This window comes from Egretta garzetta, unplaced genomic scaffold (genome assembly GCF_000687185.1).
Source record: "Egretta garzetta isolate BGI_Z169 unplaced genomic scaffold, ASM68718v1 scaffold200, whole genome shotgun sequence".
In the NCBI taxonomy this organism is placed as follows: domain Eukaryota; kingdom Metazoa; phylum Chordata; class Aves; order Pelecaniformes; family Ardeidae; genus Egretta; species Egretta garzetta.
In genome coordinates, this window is record NW_009258379.1 from 910054 (window position 1) to 937659 (window position 27606).

General features: G+C 40.9%; 1 protein-coding gene across 3 annotated transcripts in view; it reads right to left on the reverse strand.

The window, feature by feature from the left end:
* The window catches only part of EML6 (EMAP like 6), a 115259-nt gene that overhangs the window by 2560 nt on the left and 85093 nt on the right, over positions 1-27606 (reverse strand). Inside the window, exons 25-42 of one of the 3 annotated variants that reach the window (XM_035896146.1) lie at positions 26967-27143; positions 26655-26856; positions 26300-26426; positions 17078-17092; positions 15766-15774; positions 14077-14155; positions 12726-12855; positions 11411-11509; positions 10209-10229; positions 9663-9836; positions 8734-8942; positions 6538-6695; positions 5717-5831; positions 4278-4470; positions 3037-3253; positions 2279-2441; positions 1456-1559; positions 144-297 (exon numbers count right to left, since the gene is read on the reverse strand). In XM_035896146.1, coding sequence (XP_035752039.1) covers positions 144-297; positions 1456-1559; positions 2279-2441; positions 3037-3253; positions 4278-4470; positions 5717-5831; positions 6538-6695; positions 8734-8942; positions 9663-9836; positions 10209-10229; positions 11411-11509; positions 12726-12855; positions 14077-14155; positions 15766-15774; positions 17078-17092; positions 26300-26426; positions 26655-26856; positions 26967-27143 — 2346 coding nt within the window. The remainder of the gene's footprint in view (positions 1-143; positions 298-1455; positions 1560-2278; positions 2442-3036; positions 3254-4277; positions 4471-5716; positions 5832-6537; positions 6696-8733; positions 8943-9662; positions 9837-10208; positions 10230-11410; positions 11510-12725; positions 12856-14076; positions 14156-15765; positions 15775-17077; positions 17093-26299; positions 26427-26654; positions 26857-26966; positions 27144-27606) is intronic. The other 2 variants (XM_035896151.1, XM_009640642.1) reach the window with 2 other exon arrangements.

The window sequence follows — 27606 nt, forward strand, 5'->3', positions numbered from 1 at the left end:
CCCGCCCGGCCCCAGCACTGGCTGGGAGCAGCCTGGAGATGACGCGCTGGGCTGCGCTGTTTGGATGCCTTAAAATGGTATGCTAAGGAGTTTGAACATGGGGAAAAGCAAGCTGTTTAGATTAAAATAAAATAGCCACTTACAAATTTTTCTGTGCATGGGAAATCAAACAGTTTCACCAGACCAAAGTCATCTCCTGTGACTATATTTAGGCCAGCATGGGTCACACACGCACAGTTGACATCTGCTTTATCTGCATTTCGCGGCCAAATTCCAATGACTTCATCTCCAAGAATGCTGTTCCAAAACCAAGTTAAAAGAAAGAGCATTAGACGATAAGACTGACTTGCTGCTGTGCTCTTCCAGAGCACAGTGAGGCAACAGCCTGGTAATGAAAAACTGCTGCCTTTAAAAACAAGACTTTTCCCTCTATATCACCAGACCCAACATGATCTCACAATAGAGCATCACAGGAACATTTTTTGTGTGTGTGACTCAAATCATCCCTTATCCATAAATCCTGAAGTTATCTCCTGTGACACCACTCACATTGTTTCATTCAAGTCTCCTCCTTTCTTTAGGGACATGTACGTTCCCTCCCACAGTGATTTCTGACAGCAACAGTCTCTTGACTGTAAGTTCTTGAGTGAGGGGATGCTTGTTTGGATGTAGAGTAGTTCTTAAAATAGCTGTTCTTCCCTTACTTTGGGCTCCCTTATAACCATTCCTATTTACCCACATATTAACTGTGAGGTGCGTCTGCCCCACTCCCACAATCTGCCAAGAGTCCTAGGAAATGAGTAGTGTGGGGCAGAGTTTCATGCTCACTGGATAGCGGAGCAGTAAGAGTAGGAGGATTCTCACTTACCTTCTCCTACAAACCTGCCTGTATTCTCGCCCACTTTACTGTCCAACCCGCTTTTGGCCTGGTCCACTTTCTACAATAATAGCACGGATGTAGTTCGGTAATCATGGTGGGAGGGCCCTTGTATAAATCCATGTCAGTAAATACATTTTAATGATACCCACGACTCCTTCCTTAACACAGTCGGCTCACGTTGCCACGCCTCCTGCGCTGCCTGCGGTTGCTGACATGGGATAAGGTAGCGCCTACGCCAGCGTGGCAATAACAGCGAAGCTTCAAGTGCACCTCACTGTTGGGAAGCCAGGGATGAACGGCCACAAGCTGCCATGGATCCATGACAGACAGCCCTTGGTACTATGACAGTAATAATTACTACAGGCACCAACCAGCGACAAACGGGTGCAAGAAAAAAATAAGTGTGTAAGATGGAGCTTTGGGGAAGGGGAGTGCACACGCTTTCTCTCGCGGGTTTGCCAAACCCTGGGGACATGGCAAGCGTTTGGGTTACACAATCTCATCTTGTGATCTGATGGCAGTTCTGTACTGCCCCCGCCCCCCGTCAGGCGGAATGTTGTTCTGTAGTTTTTTACCTTGTCCACGTGGCCCATGTGATCTTTTCTATTAATGCAGGATCCGTTATTTGCTTTCCTAGTGGTACCTCGTGAACTTGGCGCTTATAGGCACCTGTTGATACCTGAAAGTAGGAAGGTAACAAGCTAGTAATGTCTTTGTAAGATTTCCAGCAGTAATAATGCTCAACAGGTTTTATCAGGAAATTAACATCTACACTAAAATCACCAGTTTTCCCCAATTAGCTAGAATTCATTATATGCAATATGAAGCAACATCCAGGATGGTAACTGAATGAGGTGTTCATACGCATACCACACACCCGGTAAGATTCCCTTTCAGTTATGTACTCTCTGGTTTATCTCAACCCAATTTTACTAAATCAGAAAAATTTCAGAAGGAAACCTCGTGTATTAATTCATCTGTCACATGCATCCCATCCTAGGGAAAGGGAGGGGCAGAACCGTTTCTGTCGTGAGGTTATAGCCCGCAATTTCTTCCTCAGTGTTGTACTCATCCCCTTGACACAAGAGAACACTTTGCCTTTAGCACGCTACCAATCTTGTACGGGAACTGAGCTACGTTGCTACGGTCGGGGGCGCAGAACCCAGGAGGAAGACCCGAGTATTTAGAAAGAAAGAGAGGACTTTAAATAGAGCTCTGCGAACGTCCTAAAGGCAATCCGAGTTATCTGGTCTACCTCAGAAGACTTAGGGGCACCTTGAAATTCAGAATTGCTTTGGAAAGCCTCCCTCCCCCCTTCTTACCCCCACCTTGTTACTATGTCTGATAATAGGCGAGTCAGAATAAATACAAACACACACGGGTCTGCCCGAGCCGTACCTGAATGTACCTGCTGTCTGCAGAAAAATCCATCTGTACGACAAAACTCGCAATGTCTTTGCAGTAGCCTATTCGGTTTAGGGTTGTACCTTGAGTGAGATCATAAAAATCTACAGTATGTTCTTGTGAACCCACTGCCAAAAACCTGTTATCTGGGCTGATCCTAGACAATAAAACATGGAATGGGGATATAATCCACTGTTTCTGTGCCAGATTTTCTTTTGCTTCTCACGTTAACACAAGCAAACACATTTCTCTTACTGGAAAACAAGAAAAACCTTCTATCGATAGCGAGACTGAATCCAAACCAAACCTCGATGCTTAACGGATGAGGAAGACTGAGGCTGTCGTATGTCGTTAACGGGCGTTAACATTGCGCTCGCATACAGCGCGCAGTGCGCGTGCAGAGGGACGCTAACCCTCTGTCAGAAAGCAACAGGAACTGCAAGTTTAAAATTACTTCAATATTCATTCCCATAATCACCGCTCCGCAGCATACAAATTACTAGCTACAGTCAAGTGGATATAACGGAATTAATCACGGGGGGGAAAAATTTTTCTTTTTTATATATATATGTATAAAAGCTTTAGGTATACGTAAAGCCATCTGCCAGCCAGCAAATGCATTTCATGATTTCATGAAGGTTTCAACAAATATGGCGTTACAAAAAATCTGGAAATCAATTTGGAACTTGATGGACTTTTTCTGGAGCAAGGGCTGCGTATTTAGAGAACTTCAAATGAAATTTCTGCCCTACCTGATATCCTGAATTGCAGACTTCCTGTCTCGCTTTTTGCCCCACACCTTAAGGCTGTTTACAAGTAAAATAACAAATTCTCCGTTCTTCATGCCAATTGCAACCATTTCACCATCAGGACTATACGCAGCGCATCTTGCTGGATGACCCAGATTCACTTTGTTCAGCAGTTTCTGCATTAACAAAAGCAATAGGCTTATACCTCCCCCGGAGAAAACTGCCAGGCAAAAGCAAAGCTCCAAACACAAAGTATAAAAATCACTTCTTCAAAACAAACTGTGTATCGTTTCCTCTAAACAGAAATCTGAAATTTCACATCAAAAAGCACATCCCAGCAGGCATACATCGCAAAACAGGCTTCAAAATACAGGTGTAATTCAGATGGGAGTTTCAGGTTTGTGTCTATCTCGGTTTTACACCAGAATGAATATTCTTTAGCAGAAAAGGCTGAAAAATCCACTTCCTGCTTTGGTCGAAGGGTCATTTTGATAGCTTCCACTGCTGATCAGGGCAGGGTTTTTCCATTTGATTTGCTATGTGAAAACAGAATGCTCTTACGTTGTCACTGACCCAACTGCGCTGATGACACGCTCCTTTTCCATACTTAAAACTGTCCCTGTTAGCTCAGGCAGCTCTACCTTTTGAAAAGGTTTGTGTAGGCTAGCATAAACAGAAACCACCTTGTTAATCTCTAAAATGTTTTATTTATTTGTCATTTTTTAAAATAGCTGTTGTTATGCAATTTGACTTTGAAAAAAAAATCCTAAAACTACACATCTGCAACCGGATGGGTTCTAAAGAAAGGCTCTAAAAAGGAGGGAGCCACGCTTGCCAGGGAGGCCGGCTTACGGCCAGGGTCTGCGTATTAGTCAGCGGCAGGACAATCTGTGCCACCCAGTCTGTCAGGATGGAATTAAAATGCTTCCTTAATCCACGGCAGCCTGTACTTCTAGATCAAAATAAGCAATACACGCCAAAAGGCACTCCATCAGCACAAGTGCTTTTAAACGCCTGCATTTCTCTGCTTTTGGAGAGCAGCATGCCACCTCACCGAGGTCTTACCTTTTCACATCACCGCCATAGCAGGAAAGAAAAGAACCGTACCAAACCAGAGGAGAATCACTGCTCTCTGCACGTGGCTGCTCAATGGTGCGTACGGAGCTGCTCATCGTACAGCTGGAAAAATGCACGCTTACATAAAATGATCGCTTTTAACAACATATTTTTCAATTTAGTGATACTCACTTTGTCACACAGGTCCCAGATTCTTGCTGTTCCATCATTACTTGCAGAGATAAATATGTCTTTTGAGGGGTGAGTTGCTAAGCCCCAGATTTCCCCTTCCATGTGACAGTCAATCAGTAAGTTTGAAGCAGCATTTTTTTCTCCTACTTCAAGGATTTCTCCATCTTTTGTTCCCACTAAAATTTTGCCCTGTTTGTAGCCAAAAAAAAAGAACGCGAGACAGGTCATCAGTGTAACAGAACACCGATAGCATAAAGTACCGATGCATGGCAGGAATATCGGTGATAACTCATCCGGCTTTATATTGCTGGTTCAGGCAGCATCTTAAAAGCAGGAGAGCACAACACTGATCCTTTCACATCCCAGATCTGGTATCACGTTCCGGTGTCACTGCTGCGTGACCCCGGTGGATTTCCATCTCGCCATTATGGATTTTAATTCAGACCAAAGTCTTCGCATGCAAGTTGGCAAAGGACAACTCTCATGCCCCTGAGGGGCCTAAATAGAATTTCTGGGCAATAATTAAAAAAAAAATTCAGAACAGGGGCTTAGGCTCAATTAGACTCTCCAGGAGCACCTTGCATCTACTTTAAGCCATACCGTCATCGCCTAAACCATAAGCACTTTCTTGGCAAACACTTGGAATACAGTTTGGAATTGGTTAATGGCCATTTGAATAGAAATAAATCCAACATTCCCAACATGGTGGTGTTACCAAAGAGCACGTCAAATTTCTGAGGCTTGATGTACAAAGTTAAACAGGGAACGTGTTGTAAAGTGTTAGGTTGGACAGATACCCATCACATGAAGTCACACTCCCGCATCATCACACGCTCCTATCGCAACATTTACAAGCACAATTTAAACATGTGCAAGAGTGATTTTAGCATCTCAAATTACTCAGCTATTTCTGTTGTTTTCCACTTTACCAAAACATAAAGTCAATCAGTAATTCCCAGTGGCAACTTGTTTTATTTGTGACTTAAACCAAACCAAAACAAAAAGCAGCTGGGGTCCATTCTGTGGAAGGGAAGCACCTAAGCTGTGCCTACATTTCATGGGAAGCAAACCTCATAAAGAGGGTAAGAGGGTACTTCAGTTCCTTTTGTCATTCGAAAAGAAATGGAAAGACAAGGTCCTACCCTGGTGAAATGTGCTCCTAAGCTTCGCACTGTCCTCTAGAGGCCTTCAAAGCCTTTCCCTCTCCTTGCTGATGGGAGGAAAGGCAGGCACTAAGCCTCGGAAACACGACCCTCATTGCGGTTCAAAGGCCGTCCCTGAGCCCAGGAAGACACGTAAGGGAGCGTCACTAGGTAGGCAGACGAAGCCTCCTCCTGTAACTTTACAAAAGCCTTCTCCCAGATGTCTCCCATCCAACCTCCCCCAAGAACAGCACGCAGTGACGCGTGCCAAGGCGTCGCATCCGCTCACTCACTTTTCCTCTGCAGACGGAGCGCACGCACTCAATGAGCTGGCCAGTCTCAAGCTGAAATGCTCGGCACCGTTTCATCTCTTGATCCCATAGCTTTACCGCTCCCCCTTCTTTAGTGCTGAAAAGAAGTGTGTTGTGTTACCCAGATGTCTCCTGCACAGGCTACAACAAATCCCATCAGGATTTTTCTCATTAAATAATTAAACATACATTGAATCACCTTCTGCTGTATACAAAGACACCTCACTATCGTGTAATGGAAAGTAAATAATAAAAATTGAAACGCTGTCACACTTTGTGTTTTAAGTAGTATCATGCCTAATGTGTAAAAAACCAAGTTGTTCCCTTGTCACTTAACCTCAAATCTCTGCCACCAAGCTAAGCTTGGCAAATACGTTACTTCTGATAAACCAAGGAATTTACTAATCACAGAGTCCCCACGGGGAGAGGTTGTCTGTAGTTTGACAGAATTAAAAAATTAAGGAAAACCCAGTTATGCCAGGCCGGCAGGAGCTCAGGGAACAAGGAGCTTATACAGGTGTTCATATCGACTGCTAATTTGATGTATGGCATCAGATGCCACACATGATGTATGGCTGTATGTCCTTTGCACACAATGTGCTTTACTGTCACCCTTGAGCATCCTACTTATTTTTCCCTTACTTACTAAGTAACACATTGCATAAAATTTAGATTGGTTTCTCTACTGTAGCAGTCCCATTTATCTCTGGGAAGCACTCTGTGTGTCTCGGGTACTGGACAAATAAAAAATACCACATGAGAGAGACAAGAGTCGTGTGCTTTAGGAAGATTATTTGTCTTACGGTCTCTCCTTCCCTCCTGTAACGATGAGTCCATCTCGAAGAGTCGTGTACATTGTAAACACTGGCCCCGTGTGAGCTTTTGCCACAAGTCTGATCAGAAAATGATCCTTCCAGACGTAGACATCTCCATTTATGGCACCAGTAAACGTAAGGTTATTCTGCAACAAATAGCAACGGTCTCTGATATAATAAATACCTCAGCATTTTTGTTCAGCTTGAATTAAAATTCTTTTAGCTGCTGAATTTCCTGACAAAAGTCAACTATGCAATGAACGTAGGAATTAAAACCATCTGCATCAAGAGAATGTGTTTAATGATGACTGCACTCTAACGGTGTTTCTTTGAGATGTTACAAATCATACGGGTCCCAGCGCAGGGCGCATTCACCTCGCGCATCTCAGGATGTTTCAGATGCGTGTCCTTCCCTCGCTGTGCGTGTGCTATGTCACCTCTCCTGCTGCTGAGATGGACGGCAGGTTACCACCACTGAATTTTAAGTGACATTTCTTTCTCCTTTGAGTATGCAAATACATGTATAGAAGACTGGCAAGCAGTACCTTCAAGATGTTGAAAATAAAGCGTGCAAACTTAAACGCAGAACTAACTCAACCTGGCACCTACTTTAGGCACCACAGCAATGGCATAATTTCTCATCAAACCACGGAACTCCTCCATGGAGCAAAGGGGTCAGAGGTCTGGGATGCCCCGAGGAATGGGAGAAAGCAGCAAGTATTCTGCACTGCAAACGCTCATTTGGAGTGTGCTCTGTTAAATGGAAAAGCTTGCCTAAAGAACTAAAGATGGGCTGAGTACCTGAAGTCCATGGACTCTGAAATAACAGATATCAGGAAAAATTGTGAGTGAACCCTTTTGATAGGGGTTCAAAAGAAAGTCTCCTGTTCTGCAACAAACAGCAATGGTCTCTGATGAAGGAACTTGGGGATAGAAGCCCCAGAATGACTTTCCACCATTGGAGACACAAATTTAGTGTGGCTGTATCCCAGCACAACCTGTTGACTTTGGCATTAGATGGAGCAGGATGAAAACGAGTGAGGTCCATGGATACATGAAGCAGCAGAGGGTATGTGCACAGCCCCTACTCAACTAAGAGCAATTTACTCACACTCCTGTGACACAGACTCACACCTCCAGTGCAATTTGGTGACTCATACTTGAGGAAGAAAGGAACCTCCTGCATGAAGGTTGACACATGCTAATGGCGTAGCATTCACCCACTGGTTTTGAAGGTGCCCCTTACAGGACATTAGTTTTATTATTTAAGAGCATAAAGCATCTGTTGGACTGTTTCTACTTGGAAAGCAGACAAGCAATTTGTTTGTTCTGATAGTACATTCTGCTGCTTTTTTAAAATAATTTTTGGGGTCCTTAGTGTCCATGACATCGCTCCTATGTTACACAGGAATAATGCCATCGGAATAGGAAGAGAAGTTTAGTATTAAGCATTTTTTGACAACAAAGTCACTTGTTTGGGCACAAGAATGAGGATTTGGGTGCCTACTTTTATACCCTCACATTTCCTACATTAGTACTATTGTCCAGAGTGGATAATTAGGTGCAAGAGGGTTCTCTGAATTGGTGATTTGTATAATTTATGCTTAACCTCTACAAAGGTAATTTCTGTGGGGTTTCTGGATGAAACAGAAGCTATTTCAGACCTTAGCATCACAGTAACACTGCTTTTTCACTGTTAATATGTATTGTTTTCCTTAACTATGAAGTCTAAAGCACAGTGCTCTGGTTCCTTAAGGATCATACAGGAGAGTATTATACACTGTCACCATCAGCTGGATCACTAGCACATGTCATTCCAAATGCCACCAGCAGAAAAAAAGGTTTCAGAGCCTCTAGACAAAATAACAATGTGACATTTTCTAAGTTAGCCAGTGGAGTGCTAAATAGCTAGCAAAGTAAAAAAATGGAAGCCGTGGCAGCTGATGCTGTAGGTATGCACAGACATTAATAAAAAATGCTCACTGACAGAGAAACCCAACCCTACTTAGAAAACTTACGTGAGCATCTAAAGGTGTACGAGTTTTAAAGTAAAAGTTTAACTAATAAGCAAGAGCTCCATGGTCGTGCACTGTCCACGCTGTACTGGATTTCAACAGGGAATGGACACTTGCGGTTCTAATAAAAATGTATTATAGAATTCTGTAGCAAGTAATTTGAACTCACCGCTCCGAAGGCAACAGAAAGCATGGTTTGCATTTTGGCATCTTCCATGGAACCAATGACTCCTTTCTTATACAGCAAAGCGCTGCCGGCTAACGTCCAGAACTTCATGTGTTTTACCCCAACAGACACAAACTGAGTGTCTGAATCTGGCCGGAACTCTACAACAAATATCCTCTCCAGGTGTCCTCCCCTGCTAGCAACTTTAGCCCCTGTTTTAATTAGGAAAGAAAAAAAAAAAAAAAAGTTAAATTTACCTGCAAAATTAAGCTCTGATACAATTTTGTAAAATAAATTGACCTGGTATTGGATTAGATGACTGTGTCCCAGGTGCTGAAAGTTAAGCAAATCCCAACATTATTTAGTGTATCCAACATCTTAATTCATGCAACCTGTAAGGTCCCTGGTTATTCCATTGCACCTGGCGGGTTTAGGAAATGTGGATTCAGGTCTTCATAGCATGATTTGTCTCCTTGGTCAGTGAAATGGCAACACAGAAATTTTTTATATCATCAGTGAGTTACTGTCTGGGGAAATGCGCAGGGAAACATCTAATGAGCTGAGACATTTCCCTCCCCTCCACCATTTCTGAAGATGATAATTCTTTTCTGGAAATGACTTCCCAAAGGCTTACCTATGGCATAGAATTTGAAGTTCAAGTATTTTAGGAAGAAAAAGAAAATGCTTTCCTTAATTCTATGGCATTTTATATTAAACAACAGTCTATCCTTAACTTCTGTTTGTAACAGAAGTTTAAAACTTATTTTCTTATATTTTCTAGCACTTTGCGATCTCCTTTGACTGATTTTGTGATTTAGGGAGCCACGATACTCAGAGTAAGAACACAAATCCATTCCAAAGACTTGAAAGGAAAAGCAAATAATTGTACGCATTTCTCTCAGGCTGAAGGAACACAGTTTTTCCAGAGTTACCTTCTTGCCACCTCCACACCGTGATAGTATGTTCTGGATCAACTCCCACCGAAACCAGAAGTTTGCCAGTTGCACTGAAGTTAACATAGTTGACCCCTTTGGTATGGAAGCAACGTAGCATTGAAATCGTCTGCTTACTCATAGCATCCCATATATGAATTGTGGGAGTTGTACCTATGTGCAAAAAGATGCATTAAACAGAGAATTAATTCAGCATCTGGAAAGCTTCAATGCAAAGCAGGCATTTTTCAAGAACATTTAACCTAAACAAACACTTATAAGTTGTGGGTGTTTGGTTTGTTTTAAGATTAACACTACTCAAAAAAAAAAAATCATAATAGCTTGCAAAACACAGGGGGAAATCATTGTATTTCATGAAGTACGACAAATTCTAAAAGAACAACGTAACATTTATGAAGAACCTCATGCAAAAGAAATTGTCTGTAGATGTTGCACTTGTATCCGCGATTCACACAGATACAATGAGGTAACATGAAACTTTTACATAACTCTGCTGACTAAAATTCACAAACGAATCAGCCTTACCTGGGAATTCTGTCATATCACCTGCATTGTGAGAGCAATGGCAAATGAGGAAGCACCAAGGGAAAACAATAGGTGAAATAAGTCATGTTTCTAACGCTGAAGTGCCAGCATCAGCACCAGAAGGAAAACAAAACTTAAAAATTTGAAAATGGATATGGATTAAATAAACAAAACAAATAAGCAGGAATATTGTTGAACTTCTTTGGGTATATTGTTTTTTATACACAAATATCGCAACAATATTTAGTACTTCTGAGGTTTTAAAATGGTACTTAAAAGGAAAGCTAAAGACATGCAGTTTTTAAAAATTATTAAATTTAAAAGTTATCTGAATCTGTAGTTATAGAGAATATCAACCAAAATCAGAAACACTGATTTCCTGGGCTCTTACTGACAGAATAGGGACAGGGCCTTTCACAGTCACCTTTTCCATGTCACGGAAATCAGCATTTTGAACTGGAGCTCTGACAATACGCATGGATTTTTGTAGGGCTTGTCAAGGTGTTCATCTGCCCCCATTCTTCTGCTCCTTGTTGAGTTACTTAGTACAGAAGTGATGGACTTGAGTCTCCTTCCAGAATGACACCATTCCTCATGAAGTTAATTATTCCAGTATTAAGCTGGTTTAAGTGAAAGGCAAGGGATCCCACTCAAGGCGTGGGACAAACGATCCCGTATTTCCCACACAAAGTTTACTCCTGCAAAAGGCGCTAGGGAATCTAATGCAAGTCTCCATGTAAATAATAAACAAATAAAGGCATATGGTTTCACAATTGGCCCCTTACATGCGTCATCACTTCTGTGGAGATTTCACTCTATTTCTTTCCTTCTCCATACAGCTTTTGTACTTCTGCATAGGACATTTTCATTATTGTATTTTCACTGCTAAGCATTTTACTGCTAAACGAGTGCCTTGGATACAGGAAGGATGACAGATCAATGAGGTGATGTATATCAAAGCTTGCTCTCTGCAGTATTACTGTACTACAATTAACTGTAAAATCCAGTGGCTGGCAATCAGAAATGAAATTGAAATTGTAAGAAAATCCTGAAGCTTGATTACCTCTTTCGAATTAAAGAAAAAGTTTGAGGACAAGTAACACTGGCATGTCCTAGTAAAACTCCTACACAGAAAAGCCCAAAATAAATCAGTGCCCCTGATAATTTCTGAGTAAAATTTTGTTATATGGAGAGTCACCTACCGATCTGGCTGGTAGCCACAATATTTTTATACTTTGGGTGCTGATTCACAGTTAGGCAGAGAATGTCATCAGTATGCTCCAGGTAGAAACTCTGACTACCTAATAAAATTCAAACATGTTTTTATTCACAACAGTATCGAAGGAAGAACCACCACCGAAGCAACGAATATTCAAGCAGCTTGTTGCTCCACTCACGCTGTGCTCCCCAGGGGACCGATGGGGGTAGCAGTAACTATGTCGACAGCTGCTCTGCTCTCATTCCCAGCTGCCATTACCAAATGCACTATGAACCATTACATACACACACACACACAAATATATATATAAGTGAAATCTGGTAAACTATCCGTGTCCAGGAAACCAGGAATCAGCCCAAGAATCACCCTGTAGCCTCCTGCAACTCCATGAAAAAGCAAAACTAGCAAATGCAGGGCGCAGGCTTCCCGGTGAATCAGAGCAGTCAGTGGGAAGCAGAGTGCAAAGCCCTGCGAAGTCTGTGCTTTGCAACGCCCTCCCAAGGGAAAGGGCCCAAAGAGAACAGAAGGGACCCTGCTTCCCAGCTCCGCGGGTCAGAGGCTGTGCTAGGACTGGAGTCCCCAAAGGTCACCAGATGTGACAGCATTTCTGCCTCCGCCCCTTCTTGGCAGCAGAGCTGCTGAGTGCACCACTGTGACCGTTTGGGTCATGGTGGCACCAAGAGGGAACAAAATAAAGCCAAAATGCCTTCAATTTCTATCTTTGTTTTTTGAGATATATGAAGAACATGGAGCCGTTGGTGTTACAACTTAGAGAGAGATAAATTTTTGGTGCTTTTCCTCCTCTTCATTACCCAAAAGGCAGGGAATATTTCTACCCTTTCCAAAGAGCAACTTGCTCACACTGCACTGCATCAAAATGTACCCTTTCCTGGAGCACGGCTTTGCTAAAACAACTTAAAATGAAACAATGGCTGTTACTGCTCCTAACGCTTTTTGGGGTGCTAGTCATTTCATAACCCAGGCTCTCTCCTCTGAGAAAGCCATTCCTGCCTCTTCAGCAGGGATCTTAGCAAGGCACAACTGCAGAAATAAACCAGGTTTTTGTTACATTTCCTACCAGAATCTCATACCTGCTGAAAGGAACAGGATAGCTCTACATGACCTGAGCAGGAGAAATTGTCAATCTGATACAACAGCCATCTAAAATTTTTGCATTATTTATCAAGATGCAAAATGTGAGACAGTTACAGGAATGTTAACAAGTTAAGACTTTCAATCAGAAATATTTTACTTATAAAGCATTTTTTATCTCAAAATATTGTTTCAAGTTGAATTACCAGTAGAAAGATTTTGAACTATGCCTGCTGCAGCTGTGTGGAAAATAATATCAGCGCCATCATTTAGGTAATGAAGGTTGTTGCGGCAATCAAATCCTCTGTATCCAAAAACATGGTCTAAAGCCAGCTCCTAGACAAGTAAAACAAAAAGAAAGGAGTGAAGTGAAAGAAGCAGCAAGGAGATTACAGAGTTTGGATCACATAGCACAGGTCTAAAGTAATTACACAAGCTACAAACACCTTGTCAAGGCAACAGAATAATTAAACAATAATTAATCAGTTATCCCTGTTCTGCTGATTTATTGAGGCATGACATTCTCACAGACTACCTACAACACTTTAATCGGTCAACTCAGGCACAGCATTTATATTACCATTTCTTTAATAATTCATCTGGCTGTCAATGTTTTGTTTCTGCAAAGTTCCATTCAAAATATATACAAGTTACAAAAAAGGCCCAAGCCTATTAACCTTCCCATCACAGTTTAACAGCTGTACAGGGTATCAGGTATTTGCAAATATCTTTACTGCTACTTCAAGAGTCTTCAAAAATTGTTCTCGCAAACTACCAAATTTTAACAGACCAAGTTCTGACCTTACAGTCCTTATGAGAAGCAAAGGCAGGCTCTAAGTAACTCTACAATTAAAACATTAATCAGAGGTGTAATTTCAGCTTACAATAAGCAAGTGCCAAGGAAATTTCCTCCAGAAAAAGTGATGGGTCATGGGTTGTTGTGAAAGTTGCTTTTATAGCCCAGAAGACAAGACTTAATGAAGCTGTCCCAAACACAATTACAGCTTGCTTTGAACAATCTGAATGACATTGCCAGGCCAAGCAATTGTTGTAAACTGTCCACAGGGATCACAGAATATTCCTTGTTCAGCATATTACGTGGAAATTCCAAAAAGATGTTTGGGGGCCCCTACAGTTTGGGGAAGAACATATGTTGTGAAGTAAATGAGCAAATTTCATCATTCAAAGTTACGCACGTTATTTTTCATGTGTAAAAGTGCAGCTTCTGACTGTGTTCCCTTGGGTTATGTAAGGAGTATGGGTTCTTCTGCGGATGCACACACACTCCGGCTCTACCTGCCCTTCAATTAAGAGACAAATTTGGGGTTTGGAGAGAGCTGATATTATAGGCAAGCTGTAACACCCTGAATCGGAAGTTCTTTCTGGCAGAGGTTGCTGTCTATCCCATCTTCTGGTGTTTGCCACCAGGGCTGAAAGCACTCTCTAGAAATTTCTTTCTCTTCTCTCTGTACGTGACTTTAGCTGCCCTCAAAACAGGGATGAATTTCACCCAGCACGTGTTACTTCTAAAGCAAATAAAAACGTATTAAGCCTGACCTCAACCAGTTTCTTTTTTTTGTTGATATTGTTCTTTTGCAGTTTTTCAGGCTGAGGAGCAGCTCTGCTAACTGGTGGCCTGAAATAAACATTTAAAAAAGACGACAATCAATATGTTGGAAAGCAAAATAAAACCTTCAAAACCATAGCATACATTTGTATGTGAACAGGAAACAACCAACTGCAACTGTATCAGCCTAATGCCTAGCTTTTGGTTTTGGTTTTTTTTTTTTTTTTTTTTTTGAGTTGTACAATAAACCGACTGAACTCACATGCATTTTGATGGAAAGAGCAGAAATAACATTGAGGAGTGGCAGAACAGACCACCGTACACTGATTTTATGTTTTTAAATCGTAATGATTTAAAGCCATGGGAAAATCCTTGAATATTAAATGATAGTAAATTGCTGCTTTCAGAAATTATCTAAAAGATTTTCTACAACTGGCAGCTGACCTTTCCCCAATCTTGTTTCTTCTGAGAAATTCCATCACAAAACCTTGACAAGACTTTACTAAAATCTTCTCAAAATTGTATTAGAGATAAAATGATTACATTTTTACATGTCCAAGTCATTCATCCATGTGAATTTAACAGAGACTAAGGCCAGCAAAGCATTTTTATATAATTACTGTTGCTAAAAGTAGCTAAAAAGACAAATGTAGAACACAGACTGAAACAAAATTTGATTTGTGCAAATGGTCTTTAAAGACAGACAACCTTTACTGCTACTATTTGACTTGATCCTTCCAAGAAAAAAAGAAGAGGCACAAACCTAAGAGGAGTAGAGGGAGCTCAGTCCCTACAAGTTCATGGCCTTACAAAATCAAATGCCAGGCTCCGCTCTAGATGAGCGTTCTGTTAATTTAAGCATAATCATTCTCCCTTTCTGTTAACAGAAATCCATGAGGGCTAATTCTAACCCTGTCACCAGCGGAACAGAGCCATTTACTGGAGAAATCAGCCCACAGAAATCTGGCCTAGATTCTTTATCACATTTGATCATCTTTCACTTAGAAAATGGATCCTGCTTGAAGGGTGGGGTGGAAGTGGTGATAGCAAAAGAATAAAAACAGATATTACGGTTAAATGCTGCCTCCAAAATATTATATGATGGCTGCTGTTAATAACGCAAAAAACCCAACCCCACTGCATGCCTTTAAACTGCAATCATGGATTCTGGAGATGGGGTTAAACAACAGTGGGGTTCGGTAAGTAAAAAACCAAAATGCCTGGCCTCAATTTATTTAATAAACACTCCAGTCTGGATAGCATCTCCACAGTTTTCCACAATTTAAAAAAGGTGTGAACTTGATACACATTATATATGCTGTGCAAGTTAGATTGTCCTTGTCCTTATACTGTAACTACCATTAATACTTGCTTTGCAAAACTTAAATGCAGAAGAATGAGATTCCTTCTGCTTAGAGGGAGCCACTTTTTCTGGAATTGTATTTTTAATGGAAGGCAACAACTCACAAAAGGCACGGCTAGAACACTTACTGCTACGTACGTAGCCAGAATACTTATTGCAGGAGTAAGGAGCATGAAAATCTGAGCTCTAAAAAAGACAAAACAAAGCTGAAAGTAAACAAACTAACCCACTTCTCAAGCAAACAAGCAAATTCACTGACTACTAGCAAAGTGCATTAGCAGGTGATCTTGTGACATTAAAAGAGTGAAAAAGTTACCTTGATCCCCTTGTAAGCAGCAAACAAAGCCAAGTAAGAAACTTAATACAGTTTAGGTGTACTTCTGACCACTTTACTCATGCACAAGCATTTTTAGAGTTGATCAGTCATTCCTTTGTGGCACAACACATGCTGTTCAAGCATGCCAGCAAGAACTAAAACAGAAATTAAAGAGTGCACCAGTCTACAAATTCGGAAACATCATACCCTGGCATCCCTGGGTAAATTCTGAACTAAAGATCCTACAGGATGGAGGAAGAAAAGGAAGCTACATCCACGCTTCCCGCACACTTTACGCTGAAGGAGAACGTGATTCCACGTGTTGGTTTATTTTCAGGTGCCTGACAGGGATGGAAACTGGTAGCAACTTAACAGTCTCATAAGCACTGCGGAGAATTTCACACAATGGATGCTTGTTTTCTATCCTAGTTCTGCCTGCAATTTAGCCTCATAATTGTTCGTTGGAAGGCCAGCTTGCTTACGGGGACAGCTTGTACTTTTTTGTTCACAGGGAAACAAGTACCTTTATTTTCTCTGAAAAGTGGTCAATCAAGCCATGTTACACAACCATCAGTGCTAACTGGACTGAATAGCAGCGCAATCACCAGTAGAGAAGGGGTGGAGGAAATTATTACAAAACTTAATTCTCTTACAAAATAAAATCATTATGTGATGCTAGAACAGCAAAAGCCATTTTGGCCCAGGCTTACTAAAGCCTTTGAATCAGCACTTGCAAAAATAAGAAATCGTTTTCTTGTATGCTTCCTGCTCTTCTTTCTGTTTTAGTGTAATTTTAAAATGGATCATCTTTACATTTCTTTACCTAGGAATATCAGTTAAAAGTTTATGACAAGAGCAAGCCAAAATTTTTTATGAAAGCAAGAGAACGCTACCACTGTGACATGACTGATAATCACTAGATTGTAAGCATGAGATTTAATTTGGAAACATACACATACACACAAATACTTTCATATATATCTATTCACAGTACACACAAACACAAATGTTGTGTGCATTCATATATACATGTACATGTATATATACACACGTATGCATTCACTGCCTTAGTATCATCTTAATAAAACAAATGTAAAGCAGCATCAAATTTTTAACATTTTAACAAGTCATTTCATTTTTAACACGTCTGTGAGTGCACCTAATTTATTTTGATACGTAAGATGGCAGTGTCAAGACAAGAAATTGGCACTGTAGCAAACGACATATATTTACCCGTGTTGACCTATGCAATCTGCACTGTACATTCACAGCAATCGGTGCTTTTTCTGTGCTGTGTGCTGTTAGTACTTACTTGACAATTCCCTGCCTCCAAAGGAAAGCAAGTTAAAATATAATACAAGCATTAACGGTTTCTTTTCCAGTAATTTAAAATAAATGTGCTTCTATTACGTTATGGGATGAATGAGTTCCAGGAAAGATAAGACACAGTCAGACATTAGAGGGGTCTCAGTTCTTTAGATACTGTGAATACAGCAAATAAAAGTTCTGTTACTAATGGTTATCTTGATGATATGCTTACACAAGTATGCGCGGTTATAAATCGGTGAGGTAACTCCAGACTTAAGCTGACAAAAGTCTCACCCACTCTCTCTATGGGTCTTCATGCAGAAATGTAAAAAGGTGCAAGTGACAATTTGCTCGCTCTCACCTAACCAAGGCGGCCATCTGAAACGGCCCAGAGCCACGAGGAGGAAGAGGAGCCTGAAGCAGGGGTGGGGCAAACAGGCAGCACCAGGACAGAGAATAACAGATAGGCAACCCAGAGCTGGGCAGGGGGGAATGGGGAAGGGGGCTTTGCAAGACTGGGGCACCTTGAGGGTGAAAAAGAGATGTGATCTTAGAAAACAGGGCCAAAGCAGGGGGGAGGGGGACAGTTAGATCCACTTAGATGGAAAATAAAGGAGAGAAAAAGCAGACCAAAACCCATTACAACAAATTCAATGGGACAGGGATAACCAACTCAACCAACATAACTGCCCTCCAATGCTGTCTGCATCAGCACTAAATTGGCCAGAACACAAATATTCTGTTCTGAGCCCAGGGGGAACAGAACTGGATCTTCAGAAACGTTGCATGAAAGCGACAAACAACGAGGTTTGAAGCAGGGACAGATGGACAAAAACGTCCTGACACTGGGGAGGTGACAGGCTGGGCCGAGCAGAAATGGTACAGAAGAAGCTGAAGAGAGTCCAAATGGGAGACTAACGCGTGCATTTGGACGGCTGCTAACTGGAAAGGGAACAGACTTGGTTGCTACACAAAAATAAAAATGAGCAGGACTGCTCCCACGAAGAGGAAGCAAGGTTCAAGGAGAGGTAAGATGATCCACTACTGGTAGGTTTGTTTGGGCAAGAGAATTCAAAATCCAAGGTTTGAAAAAATGTACTGTTCATTTCAGAAAAAAATGCAAAAGCGGCTTTTAAAAGTACACTTCCACTAGGTGACAGGAGGGGGACTCCCAAGGGCCCTAAACCTGCTACAAAACCCCTAGAGCTTTAAGAAGTGACTAAAAGATTTTGTGAATTCTAAACCCTTAGGTTTTCCCATCCCAACATACATAGGAGTTTTACATACAACTTTTCCTGCTGTTACTTTTCCTTTACATTTTGCAGGTAGCACAAGACAACAAAAAGGAATAGTATTCAATATGTAAATATTTAATACAGCGGATCAAAGCAAGGCTGAAACAAAACTAGAGGGAAACATCAATTGTAATCTGAATTATTTTTTAAAAGCCTAGCACGGAAAGAGCCTTAGCATGGTTACAATATCTGTGAATTCACATGTATGCTGATGCACTCTTTAAAAAAAAAAAAAAGAAAAAAAAAAGAAAAAAAAGAAAAAAGAAATGTTATTGCAGGAGGTATGGTGGAGACAGCCACTTTTGTATTTTGTAAGGGAAGCTAGTCAGTGCATTCACTTGTCATTCTAGTTCAGTCTCCAAATGTGAAACAAGCAGAAAAGCAGATTAATAAGGATAATCAGTTCTGAATGAAATCTGAAGGCCTTTATTTTTTAACAAGTTTATTGTTCTAAACATCTTGTAAAGCTGTTAAACTAAACAACTTCTGTCAATAGGCTGGCTCTATTGCGTGGAGCCCTGTCACACAAAGCACACCGGGCAGACAAGGCCGTCTGGGAGAGCCCTCAGCCCCCTTCGCCAAAACCAGCTGCAAGGAATGCACCATGACATGCTTTAGGCAAAACCTAGATTTCTATCTTTCAGCTGAAAATTTTTGAATACCTCAGGTAATGAGGCTTTGGGAGAACTCTCTCCACATACTACCAAGGCACCAGATTCAACCCAACTTTTTTCTGGAAGGTCTCTCTCTTTCCTTAGGCTTCCCTTGGGGTTTGTGATCAAGTTTGAGAGGAGCCTCTTCCATTTTTTTCGTTATTCTTTACATAAACTCTGACATGTTTGTGTTCATTGTATAAGTAAAAATATTCAACCAATAGTATACGGAGAACTTTTGGGCTGGAGCTAAAACATAATAGGCAGATAAAAAAGCATCCTTTCCCTGCATAACAAAACACATCAGAAACAACTTTTTTTCGATCTTTCCTGGACTACGACCTACACAACCCTCAAAAAAAAGCTGAATATTTTGCATCCACCTCAGTGCAGAGAGCGATCAAGTTCAGAAAGAGAAATGTTGGTAACACATTGTGCACCGTGACCATATTGGCATCCCCCAGTTCCACACCTGCTAAGTGTCACACGAATGAAAAAGAGCTTTGGGCCAGCTTTGTGCTGACCTGTGGGAGAACTGAGATCAACTCAGAGTTCAGTAGGTTGGCAGGGACTGTAAAAATACCAGGCACAACATGTTCAAGCCTTGGAGACAAACATGGTGAAACCAGCATGCTGCCACATATATTTAGGATGCATTAATTTGACGTAACACTGGTGAGAAAGTAAAAATGAATATTCCAAAGGGATGCTACCCGTTCTCAAACAGTCCATTTCTGCTGAAATAAGCCCAAAGTTATTTTCTCCACCCCAGAGATGTGGTTTTCTACATACATTTTGAATACTTCCCTCCTACATATAAATACAAGACAGATTCACATTCAAAGCTTTTACACTGCACCCACAGAAGTGTGCATGTAAAAGTGCATGAACCAATTTTGTAACCATATGTTACAATAATTCAGTTTACGGTACAAAGGCTTGCCCTCGCCACTTGTGGGGGCTATTTTGAAAGGTTATATTATTCAGCTCATGCTGTTGTAAAGAAATAAATAATCAAAAGAATAATATTCAAAGAGAGAACATCCAACCTCTTAACCTTCTTCAACTTCTCATCTTTATCAGAACATATGATTACAAATAATGCACGTTAACACAGCTGGGAACAGGCTCAGAGACAGATAACTCACGGAGGGTGAGACAAGCCAGTATGTTAAGAAAACAGAAAACTAGACAAACATGCTAATGCTGCTTTTTGTTTTCTACACATTCAACCTGTTTTAAAGGGTTTTCCATCACCAGGTAGGTATATTACAAGAGTTTTCAGTTTATGTAGAGTCATGCAAAATCAAACTAAATGAAAGCTGCAAACATAGATACGTTAGCGGTTAGTAGAATGCAAAATGCAAATATATCTTTGCCTGTCATATTAGTAACATAAATACAAGCTGGTTTTACTTCTGATGATATAAATTCTTTGTCAGTTAAAATGGTCCCAGTTCAAAAGTCAGCCCTTTTCTGAAATGGAACACAAGTCCTACATAACACACGGTATAGCTTACAATTGTCCTGGATTGTCTGGGACAGTCCCACCAGTGACCAAGTGGTCCCGTGGTGTGGGAGCACTGCTCTTGGAGCTCCCACACCGCGAGACTGCTCCTGCAGCACCTCTCATTGGCACCCCTCTTCTGTATCACACAGGCAGAGCAAAGAAGAGGATGCCAATCAGAGGAGCAAAAAAGGAAGAGAAAAATAAGGGTGGGTGGGGAGGACAGGAGGACAGACATGGAAAGGGAGAAGAAGAAGAACAAGAAGGTTGGGGAGAGGAGAGAGAAACAACAATCAATTAATTATCTTAACCGAACGCACCAACTAACACAAGTGCATAAAAACTGTCCCTCAGCCTCATCTCTCCTATTATTTTTCCATCCTGAAGCTGTAACCACTGACACAGTAAATCTTGGGTCCTCCAAAAAAAATCAGACCATGATTTATTTTAAATCCTGCAAGTAAAATCTATCATGTAACTTGCACATTCCTCCAAGATATTTGCAGAATCATCATTATTTTCATTATGCAAATAGACGAGATGGGAAAAGTACATTTGATAAAGGGCTTTCATTTTCTTTTCTAAGGAAAGACCTTAATATTATCCCCAAGCTTGTCATATGCAAGTTTTTTTGCTCTTTTATAATAATGAAATTTCTCTGCCCAGTTTGCTTAGGGGCCCAGTACGATGGAGACCTGGAGAAGCCCAGTGTAACACAGGTTTCCTGTTCACCTTGCTGGGTTGTGCTAAGCACAAAGCACGCACTAGGTAGTAATAGAGGGCACACAGCAGCTGCTCAAAGTCACTGATCTTGCATTGAGTATTATATCACATCTGTCCTCCTACTCTCTCTCCCGTGGTGGGGGAGAGAAGGGATGAGAACTGCTGGCTCGTCTCTTTGGACAAAAAGACAGTAGAGTTAAGCCTTTGTTTGGGAGGAGTCATTTGTGAACTGTTGATTCCTTTCCAGAAGGGTGGTGCTTGTTGCAAAGCTTTCCCCTCATAACCCAGCACTACCTGTATCAGCTCTTGCAACCTTCACAGTTCCTGAGACCAAACTCCTCCTGAATTGTACAATGATTTGTTATTTCTAGAGAGATAATGTACTTTGAGCTTTTCAGATTCAACACTTAATATTACAGAAGCATGGAGTCCTGCAGGCTGATTCTAGCAAACACAAAGATTAAAAAGACTGAAAAATAGCTATAATAAAGAGGAAAATAAAGCAGCCATCTTCTTGAACTAAAACTGTCTCTTAGGTGTCACATTGTACCTTTGAAGTGTATTTGTATTATATAAGCAGGGAAATAACTCTTCAAGCAACAATTCACCTTCTGAATATTACTATTTAAAGAAAGAAACATAGTGAGCTTAAAGTCCTTGCCCCCAAGAAGCAGCTCAGAGCAACAGCCCCAGATATTCCTGTCTCTTGCTTGAGCTGGAAGCTTCTTTTTTTCCTCCCTCTCTCTTTTTTTTCTTTTCTTAATTTAAACTTACTTACTTTAGTTCTGGATTTCTACCCACTATGCCTATGGATAAGTTACAATTTTTCCTTTCACAGACACACAGTGAAAATACAGCAAGGGGGGACATTTCTTCATCTTCTCATTGCATTTTGCAGTGAAGGGGAGCAGCAGTTTTTCAGGTCTTGTGATTAATTCACTGCTCCTAACTTACATGGCTCTCCAGCTTGTAACATAATTTTCAAAACTGACACAGTATGTAATCAGTCTCAGAGTATTCACAGTATGCACATCCCATCAGATGCACAATCCTCAGGGTCTTCATACAGACACGCGGCGCAAAGAGGAAAGCTGTGGGATTTGCAACATTTTCTCCAGGCAATCTTCCCCTTCAAAAGACTACCAGGTTTTCCCACATACCTGCCTGAAAGAGAATGGAATACATCCTTCTTGGTTCCCTTCGTCATATCTGAAGGGACTGGGAGGGGCTACTTTAGCTGTGCCTTTGGCAGAAAATGTAAAGCTCTGTAAACTGGCTTCAATATTACTTGTTGCCATCTCACTCAAGCCTGTCCACAGAGATTCCAAGACTCCATGTCCTGAAGACCCGCTGATTTAGAACTTAGGCTTCCTGAACAATGACAGTTGAGTACTCATAAGCTTTTCATTTTGTCTGGCTTGATCAACCGTCACTTTGGACCCTCGTAGGTGCAAAGAAAAGTCAGCCCAGCGCTTTCAGGAAGCTTTTAGAATATGGTCAGACAAATCCTTCATTAGCTGTTACATTCTTTTGTATCCTCAGAAAAGATGATATCTGGCACAGCTATGAAGCTTGCTCCATAATTCATATGTCTTTGAGAGAAGTCAGCTTCACCTTGAAGCACTCATAATTGGGAGTGCCGAGATTCTGCATGAATTGTGCGCATATTGGTACAACTGTGGCCAAAAATTCAAGTCTGACAATTGCAGTAGCCAACACATTAATCTCATCTTACTGCATCCAAAACCCAGTACCTTTCTCAGCTTAAGTACCTTTCCGAGCTTAAAGCCCTATCCCAGCACAACACCCTCAGAAACTGCAGTTTTGCATACATTTCACCATAAACTTTTGCTTCTAGTTTTTTGACTATAAATTCTGGTAATTTATATTAATCCAATGAAGAAAGGGGAAGCAAATATATCTTTACCTAACAAGCTATATGTGTAAAGTATGGGATCTGTTGACAAATTTACCAGAAGAGCAAATTCCAAATACCAAAGATGTGATTATATTGGAGTAGCTGTAATTCAAAGAGGACATATTAAAAAAAAAGTGAAGAATAGCTGTAACTCTGGGAGAAAAGATGGAAAGGACAGTTACAAGGGTTTATTTTTAAGCTATTTTAAAATGAAGTACAAAATCATTGATTGCATAGAGACAGCAAGAATAAAAAAGATAGGGAGAATGTTAAAACCTTCCTTTCTGCTCTCTTCAGTCTAGAGCTTGTTATGGGATAGGTTATTCCTTCAGATAGGCTACAGTATGCTATTTGCATGTACAGTCATTGTGAAGAGACTATTATGGAAATTGGAGGCAACCTCACTGCAGAGGAGGTGTCTACCCATTTAATTAGGCCCACCAGCTGTAAAGAGAGTGGGCAGCATGGAAACACTGGGGCATACAGGAAGAGCTTCCAGCTTCAGCGTGGCTTTATAGTGCTTGGATAGCACAAAGCGTGTTTTCCCTGCCTTACAGATTATCAGCGTTAGGGTGACGAACAGCAAGCCTGCTTCATTTGTCTTGTTATGTGGCGCTTTGCAGGTACTTGTATGTTTTGTTAAAAAGGTTGAAAAAGGCAAACTGCCTGTTCATTTCAGGGGGTGCCTTCCTCCACAGCAACACAGCGGGTTCAGCTGAATCATCTTACGCAGTATAGGACTGAAAATGTGGACAGACTCAGAAGTCAGGAAGCCTGAAGTGTGCATGGCAGGCTGAGATGCTCCTCTGAAAAGCAGGGTTCTTGCTTGCATGTAACCGTGGCCAGGTTTCAGAGAAAGCAAGATTCCTGGGGACCCAAGGGAATGTGGGGATTTGCACTCCTGGACTGAAAATAGGGCTGAAAAGCTGCAGAAGGGACTGATGCTTATGCTTGTATTGTTGGCAATTCACTAGTACAAAACAATTGTAAGCCCAGCTTAACCAGTCAATTAAACTCACTCTACAGTTGCTTTTGCATCATCAAAGCAGAATAAAGCAGCTGGAAGGTACAAGGGTCTCTGATATAAAACATCTGGCCATTTACCGTTGGCACTTGTTATTTCATGTGTAATAACAATTTAGCAGTATTCACACAAAATAAAATAATTCTTTTCCTTTTTTAACTTGATCTCAAAACATTCATGTTTACTAGATAATACACTATGTCTTTTTGTAGAAAAGTGGAGGAACTTTACATGAGTAAATGAGAAAATGGGAAGAGGTATCCTTAGAAGGGGAAAAGAAATGGTTATGGTCCAACATTTTGCTGAAAAAAAAAATCACTAATCCTCCTGCTGCGTGCTTTTGTTAAAAAATTGTAATGAAAAAAATAAAAGGTGTGCAACATTTTTCTTCTTATTTTTCACACCCAACACTTGTTCTCCTATTCAAATAATGAGTGAAAAATTATTAATTATTACTTTCTGTCCATGATATTCAGCACTGCATTCTTTGAGAGGTTTAAAAACATAAACTAATTTATTTTTCAAAGGTCTGCATGAGATTGGGAAGTGTTACTAACTCCATTTTGTATCTTGCAAATCAGGACACCAAGGAGACTTTTAAAGCCAAAAATCTGAAAAGTTGCTGCTAATTTTCAGTAGTCAAGTAAAAGAACCTTAGACCTTACTCTGTTCAGTGTAATTACGTGTTACACGTTTGTTCAAAGAATGGCTGAAATGATCACCGCTCGCAGCTGTGAGTATGCAGGTTTTCAGCAGATTCAGCTGTACTTCTCTCAGCTGACGGCAGGAAACGAGGCACACAGAGTCAGAGGCTGCCTATAAAAATATTCTATTCTCCAAGAAGCTCTGTGACAGAAGCAGGGACAGCACGAAGGCAGCTCTCCACAGGCTCCAGAGCACTCTCTTCTTGCCATCCCAGCCTCTTTCTACACACAGCTCTTTTGCAATACCTGCAGCAGGTGTCCTACAGCGCACCAGTGCTTACTTCTGCAACCACTGTATCCCCTGAGGACTAGGTATCCTATTCTCTAGCTAGGGCAGGATCCCTGTGGGGAGAACAATATGCCATCACACTAGTGGTATTGTTACCAGTCACCTGTTCTGGGTAAATGGAGGGGAAACAACTCAGCTTAAATTCTTTCTCTGGGTTAACCCACGGTGGTCCTTTTGGTCCGTGCCCAACATTGTGGAAAAAAGGAAAAAAACTCATGATAAAAGAATGACCATTACAAAAAGCAACTGCATGGATTCACAGTTGAGGCATCAACTGGATTCACAGGTGGAAATTTACTGTGCAGGTTTTTATTCATCTGAACTCATATAGTAACCATCAGCATTCACAGGCTCTTATCCTTCCTAAAGCTCCGTCCCCAAAAAAGAGTAAAACGCCCACGTTACCAATAAATGCCACAGCTGTTTGATCAATGCGGAGCATACTTTGTACAGATATAACGTGCCTAGACCCAGTTCCAGATTGCAAAGGGGAATGTACTTTACTGGTTATAAGTTCTCCCGTTCTGAACCAGCAGTCCTGTCCTGGTCAGAGTTTTTACTCCCCCACTACTCCCCTAGGTCTGTGTTTCACTGGACCTCACCCTCTATGCTTAGCTCTTACCTCCTTTCTTTACTGTCCTCTCCACTACTGTTCTCCTTTCAGCTTATTTTTTCCAGAATAATTCAGCCTGAGGCCAATGTGTGCCATGGGAAATTTCAGCTTTAACAGTAACAACCTGACACAACTATAAGCAACTGAAAATTTTCCAAAGGAAACATCACCAAAAGCCTTAGCTACAAAGTATTTACGAGCTCACCCTATCACAAACGCCCTGCTGCAGATGTAGGAACAAGCTACACATACTGATTGGGAAAGAACATAACGGCTTATGTGAACAGCAGAAGAGAACACGACACTCACAGGTGTTTTACTTACATTTACATATTTTTCTCCATCACATTAACACGTCATACTATATAAATGCCATTTTAAATGTTACCTTATGGATTTAAAACTCCCCATCTTATTTCTAAGGAGTAATTCAGTTGAATGAAAAGAGATTCAAAAGAACGCAATGTATGTTTAGGAACAAATGCCTTTGTGCGACATACCTCTCTTCTACTGAAACTTCCTTCAGCTGTTGATGTGGTTTTGTCCCTTCCATTTCTCGGATGCTTACTGCGTAGATCTTAGTGGTATAGTCAATTGCTTTTTCTCTTGCAACATCACTATCATAACCTTAGAAAAATGAAACATAAAATAAAACAAACCATCCTTGTTTCATAGCAGCAGAGCAGAAAACAAGATGATCTGCACCAACAGAAGGAAGGAAACAAATCCTACCAAGCTCTCCCCACACTGAACTTTAGCACATGAAAGTTTCTTGCCCACTTCAGGCTAAAGGCCTGCATAAGTCTCTGTGGAACAAAGACAAACTAAAAGTGTATTTTATACAATCCTTCTTACCTCCATCTTCTTCTGCATCTGTGTCTGATTCTTCACTATCAACCAGCTTACTCTCCTGAATGCCCAAAAATTCTCTGGTCCAGATCATCAAAGCTGTATCAGCACCACCTACAGTCAGCAGCACAGAATCATTGTGTAACCACCGCACATTGGTCACCTGTGCGCTGTGACCCACATACTTCTTGAATTTTGCATGTTGGCCCTGTAGCACAAAGAATTCACATATTGGCAGTCTGACATATGGCCAACAGTGTCTTTCATAATTCCCTTTCTTGTGAAGTTTCTAATCACAGAAATAAATGTACTTATTACCTTCACTGGATATGAAAAAAGCTTCACAAAACCAAAATCATCTCCCGTAGCTAACAGTGTTCCATCTTTTGTAAGACTGGCTGCATTTACAACAGTGACATCGCTGTGCATGGGCCAAATTCCTTCACAAGTAGGACCAAGAACACAGGTCCATGTGTCCCACTCAATCTTCTCTATCTGCAATCAGAATTTCCCAAAAAGAGAAGTCATCTTAATGCATACCAAATACACACTGGTTTTATGCATATCTTTTTCTGTGCTGGATACTAACTTAATTTTTTTAGTGTTTTTAGAAACTGTTCACTGTTTCCAGCTAGTTAATGCAAACTGCATGTCTTCGTCAAAAGGCTTAACACTTTAAACATTCTGGCTTTCCCAAGGTAGAGCATGATTTGGATACAAATCTCCTTAAAGGTTTTCTGAGGTGCTAAACATTGGCAATTTTGTAGAAGAATTAGGTGTCACAAATAATCAGCATCCTTAAAAGCCAGGTCATACTGTTTAAAGGCACAGTGATTACACAGAAAACAGGTGATTGTTCAGGAAAGGGGATTATAGGAACAGGCTGCTATTAAACAAACAAAAAAAAAATAGAGATACAAACAGAAACTTGCAAGTTCTACCATTTACAAATGCTAGG